A 5599-nucleotide genomic window follows, 5' to 3' on the forward strand; every position below is an offset into this window, starting at 1 on the left:
AAGTGAAAAAGCTACTACACGACAGTATTATGATACCAACTCTGACGTATGGAAGTGAAGCTTGGACCTTGTTGGAGGGACAGAAGTCGAGTGAGAGCAGTGGAAATGAGTTATTTGCGAGGAGCAAATGGAGTCACATGGAGAGACAGACTGATAATGAGGAAGTGAAGGAGTGCTGTGGTGTGGATGTGGATGTAATAGGAAGCATTAGGAGAAACACACTGAGGTGGTTTGGCCATGTGGAGAGGATGGAAAGTGAGAGACTGATGAGGAGAGTGTATGTGAGTGAGGTGGAGAGGGGAGAGGGATGGGGAGGCCAAGGATGAGATGGAGGGATGGAGTGAAGAGGTATACGAGAGAGGGGCTTGTGAGCTGGGAGCACGGCAATGAAATGTCAGGGGACAGGGCGATGTGGAGGTGATTTGTTTGTGGCCACCCCTTACGGGATTAAGGCATATGGCAATAGACAGACAGAGACAGACATGAGGCATTCTTTATGGTTTAAAGAGGTACATTGATGAGTACACTGCAGACAATATGCAATACTCACAAGCCACAGACACACATTTATTAGAGTGTACATTGCTAAAACCACCCTCAGTTCCACATTTATCATAACATGCCATCAACACTGTCAAACAATGCGTAAAGGTATTCTACTCTTCCCTATCGAGTAGCTACCCTAGCTATGACTGCAACAACTGCTTGACTACACATCATCCACCCAGCCAGACCCAGGGGAAAGTGGAAATTGATAATTAAGCCAAGGGTATACTGGACACATACTGCTGCATGTACTGCTAAGCAATGCTATCCAACCTGCACATTCTGTATTGCCACTGTCATTTCCTCGGCAAATGAATTACCCACGTGATAGCGTCTTAAATGTTGGTTGAGGTTAGATTTCTGACTGAAATGTTTATCACATTCATTACACTTATACTTCTTCACTCCTGAATGAGTTAATAAGTGTCGGACAAGATATCCCTTTTCTCTAAACAGTTTACCACATTCATCGCACTTAAACTTCTTCACTCTAGAATGAATTAATAAGTGTTGGGTGAAGTTGCCCATCTTACTAAACAGCTTACCACACTTATCACATACAAACTTCTTTCCTAAATGAATATTCAAATGCCTTTTGAGATGAGCTTTTTGACTGAACAGTTTATCACACTCATTACACTTGAACTTCTTCACTCCTGAATGAGTTAATAAGTGTCGGGCAAGATGACCCTTGTCACCAAACAGTTTACCACATTCATCACATTTAAATTTCTTCACTCCTGAATGAATTAATAAGTGTTGGGTGAGGTTGCCCTTCTCACTAAACAGCTTACCACACATATCACACATGAACTCCTTCTTTCCTAAATGCATATCCAAATGCCTTGTGAGATGATTTTTTTGACTGAACAGTTTATCACACTCATCACACTTGAATTTCTTCACTCCTGAATGTATCAGTAGGTGCCGGTCGAAATTACTTTTATCAGCAAACTGTTTATCACATTTTTCACACTTGAACTTCTTGACTCCCGAATGAAGAAGTAAGTGTTGGTTGAGCCTCCGTTTCTGACTAAACTGTTTACCACATTCATCACACTTGAACTTTTTCACTCCAGAATGAATTAGTAAATGTTTGTTGAGATCTACATTCCGAATGAACTGTTTACCACATTCATCACACTTAAAGTTCCTCACTCCTGAATGAATCAGTAAGTGTTTTGTGAGGTCATTATTCTTACTGAATTGTTTATCACATTCATGACAACTGAACTTCTTATCTCCTAAATGAACTACTTTATGTTGGATAAGTTGTTTCTTACAATTAAACAGTTTATTACATTTTAAACATCTGAACTCCTCAACTTCAGAAGAGGGGATGCATGTGTCCTGAACAATTCCATCAGTGACAAATATTTCCTCACTCACCTCACACTCCAACTGTACATCTGGTTCTTCCTTAACCACCTCCATTTCCCTTCAGCACTCTTAACCTCTTGCATCTGGTGATGTACTATACAATTTATTCTTCCAGTTACCAGATGATTTTACTCAGACTGAGAGAACAATCAAATGGTGAAGCAGGATAAAGAAAACCAATCCCCCTGTTTGAAAAGAATTTCCAAAGCTGAATACAGTTTAAGTATATGACAGCATCAAGACAACAATGAAAAAGACACTGTTGTGGAGGGGCTAATGCCTTCCAAATGTAATCAATATGAACCTCACTGCACTTCACCACTAGCCTTATTATCTGCCTGCATTACAAACACTGACCCACACCAATATCATACAGAAAAAAAAATTTCCATTACTACTGAATAATAACTGCCATAACATGGCAGTCCCGAGAGAAAGGGGTGTGAGTTGGGAGCAGGGCAGTGAAATGGCAGGGGACAGGGTGATGTGGAGGCGATTTGTTTGTGGCCACCCCGTATGGGATTAAGGCGTCTCGCAGTAGACAGATAGATAGATAGGCTGAACCAAACTGTAAACATATACATTACTAATATTAATTAATGTCACCAATGAGCATATATCATTACTAATAAACAATGAACTGGTAGCATGCTGGTCATTACAATTGAATAATACCTATTAATGCATAGATAACTACTACTAAGCCTTAATATTAATAACACTGATTACTAAAGAATCATCAAACATCTATACAGAGACTGAAATTACCATTGTTTCTCAGTTAAACATACATCATCTTAATTTGTACATCCAACACTTATAGAACAATCATAAGAACAAAGGATACCAAAATAGTTAAATGATCTAGATTTGACTCATACCAAGCATCAAAGGATTTGTCTCAATTACTTTGCAGGACACTAATATCCAGTAAACGCCAGACATTTTTGGCTGAGGGGTCTCTTGCAGGATATGCCCAAACAACAAAAGGTGTGCCCTCACTCCTGTCTACAATCAGCATTTATTGCTCAGGAAGCTCCCTCACAACCACACACAGCTGTGTCTGCATGAATGATATGACTTCAGCTCTGGATCTGGAAAATAACCTGCCATTAGAACAATGTCTCTATGAACCTGACAACACTGTACAGTACATTATGCATATACAGCCATGAGGAACAACAAAAAGACTTGAGTCATTTTACAATCATTACCTTACAGCTGGGATCAGCAGTGTCTACATCAGCTCATTTAGTGCACTGACTGCTGGCTCCCTTGTACATTAGGCATCCACTTTTCATCTGCTGTCTCATCACTCACCTGAAACAACACAGTTTACTCTATATTATGACTCGTGGACAAATACCGCAGGACTAATAGTTTACAGTGGTCAAAAGGTTGAAATGCTGCACTACCCCCCCACCCCCCCAAAAAAAAACAAAAAAAAATCATTTGTTTGAAAGACAATACAAATCTCTAACTACAGAAAGTCCCTCCACATACAGTAGCTAACTGATAATGCATAGCCCTAACCATGCATATCAGTAAAGAGAAAAGAAGATTAGAGAAGATGACAAGACAACATGGTTGGTAGTGTCATGGTCACATAAATTAGGTCAGGAAACCCATGGTCCAAAATCAACCCATTCTGTGCTTGACGTCACGAGGCGTAAACCTGAGGCAACCAGAGTTGCCAGATGCTCAAAGTCACTTTTGGTATGTGCATACATTCTGGAATGATCTGATATGTGTGGTTGATAGTAAGGAGGGACTTAAATGATCCTGTGGGTGCAACAGCTCAAAGAGATGAAGGGGTGTATGGGATGCGGATATGGTATGAGGAATGCAGAAGAGGAAAGGATACTGGAAGGCAGACATGGGGCCGAAGCCGGCTTTGGCTTCGGCTTTATGAAGTCAGGTTTTTAAGACTAAGGCTTCTGTTTCATAACTTTTCCAATATCCGGCTTCAGCTTTGGCTTCTGCTTCATAACGTTGTAAGGGCTTCTGCTTGGCTAAAGCCAAGATGCTGACTTCAGCCCCAACTGCAGGATAATGCACCGGGATCAAGAATGGAATATGTCTAATCACTCTTTAGACTGTTAAATACTGTGGGATAAACAGTATTGGCTACTGAACCAATATCATGAAATGAACAGGCCTAGAACATGTGGGATAAACATTACTGGCTACTGCACCAAGATCATGAAATGTACAGGTCTAGAACATGAGGCTCCTGCATCAGGTCAGCACTAACTTCAACCAGGGTTGCCAAATGATGCCAATTTTGGCAGACTTGGTCAAAAATTACTTTCCAAATATTGGTGTTTTCCAAAACAACATACATTTTTCTTAAACTTTCTTACAAAAAAAAATTGTCAACAGTGGAAAATGTCAATTCTAAAAAAAGTGTATGAGGGTTTGAAAGTTTATTGATAGCTCTGTCGACTCCCAGCTGGGCCACCTGGCAACCCAGACTTCGGATGTGACGCTGTCCCCTTGGAAATACTTTAGTAGCCTGGTGGATTTTAAAAGAAGAGGAGCCTGGATTATTGCCTGTTGCCATCAGATTGTACTCTCTGAACTTAAAAAGGCATGGCATCTAAATCTAGTGTGGCCAGTTTCTTCTATCTACCCATGAATATAGATGAGAAGACCAGCTTCAAGGTTTGCTGCAATGAATGTGGTACAGAAGTCACTGGGCACGGCATGACTACATCTTCGTTTGTTAGGCACGTTAAGGTACATCTACTCTCACTTACTTATAGAAATTTGTACAGAACTTCCTACAACACGTAAAACTAAATATCTGAAGGGCATTTGGACATTCAAAATTTGAGTGAAATACACACCCCCATGGAAACACCCACCCAAGGAAGGACCCATGGCCCCACACACACCCCAAAAGGAGACCACAGAAGGGCAGGCAGAGAGAAAGCAAGGCTCGAACGAGACGGGCCCAGGTGTACTACGGCCCTACACCCCTCTTCCCTTCAACACGGCCAACGACAAGTGAACAGTTCCAGCAGACTACACCGCAGCCAGGCCAACCTTCGCCAAGATCGCGGTGGGACTTGTCCACAGACAGTCCCAAGCAGCACTGCGGTATCGGCCACTGTACATACCAGGGAAGGGATGGCCATTGTATGCCCCTCAGCTGCAGCCACCCCTGGAACCAGCCCTGTGGTGGCGGCCACTGTACACGTCGGCTGGTAGGCCAGGCAAAGCCAGAACCACGACGACGGCCACTTTACATGCCGGGGAAGGGACAGCCATTGTACGCCCTTCATCTGCCTCCTCCTCAGGGAACAGCATTGTTGTTCCTAGAGTCTGTCGAACTGCGGTGACGGCCACTTTAAGCGCCGGGGAAGGGACGGCCACTGTACGCTCTTCATCCACAGTCTCTGGGACTATCCCATCTGAGGAAGTCTCTGGCTCGGCCCACCTTCCATCCAGAGGCTGAGCGGGATATCTCTCTCCCTCTCCTCACATGTACAGTTCCCCAGAGGAGCCACCATTCGAGGAGTGGTGGTGAGGACCTATCCTGGGAGAGGGGATCCATGCCCTACAGGTTGCCCCTGGATGACATCCAGTGCTGACAGACGCCACCCGGAAGGGACACCGCAGGCAGCTCCTGACAGCAGTCCAACCTAGTGGTGACAGCAGCCCCCAGCCA

General features: G+C 43.3%; 1 protein-coding gene across 1 annotated transcript; it reads right to left on the bottom strand.

The window, feature by feature from the left end:
• Positions 1–693: 693 nt before the first annotated feature.
• Positions 694–1980, bottom strand: LOC145414004 (uncharacterized). The gene is made up of 2 exons (XM_080283573.1): positions 1848–1980; positions 694–1652 (listed from the first exon to the last, which is right to left on the bottom strand). Exons 1-2 carry the CDS (start codon positions 1978–1980, stop codon positions 811–813), a joined length of 975 nt encoding a protein of 324 aa, XP_080139699.1. The 3' UTR covers positions 694–810.
• Between the last annotated feature and the right edge of the window lie 3619 nt (positions 1981–5599).

Source organism: Coenobita brevimanus, chromosome 98 (genome assembly GCF_032717465.1).
Source record: "Coenobita brevimanus isolate Jiangsu-jjx chromosome 98, ASM3271746v2, whole genome shotgun sequence".
Lineage (NCBI taxonomy): Eukaryota > Metazoa > Arthropoda > Malacostraca > Decapoda > Coenobitidae > Coenobita > Coenobita brevimanus.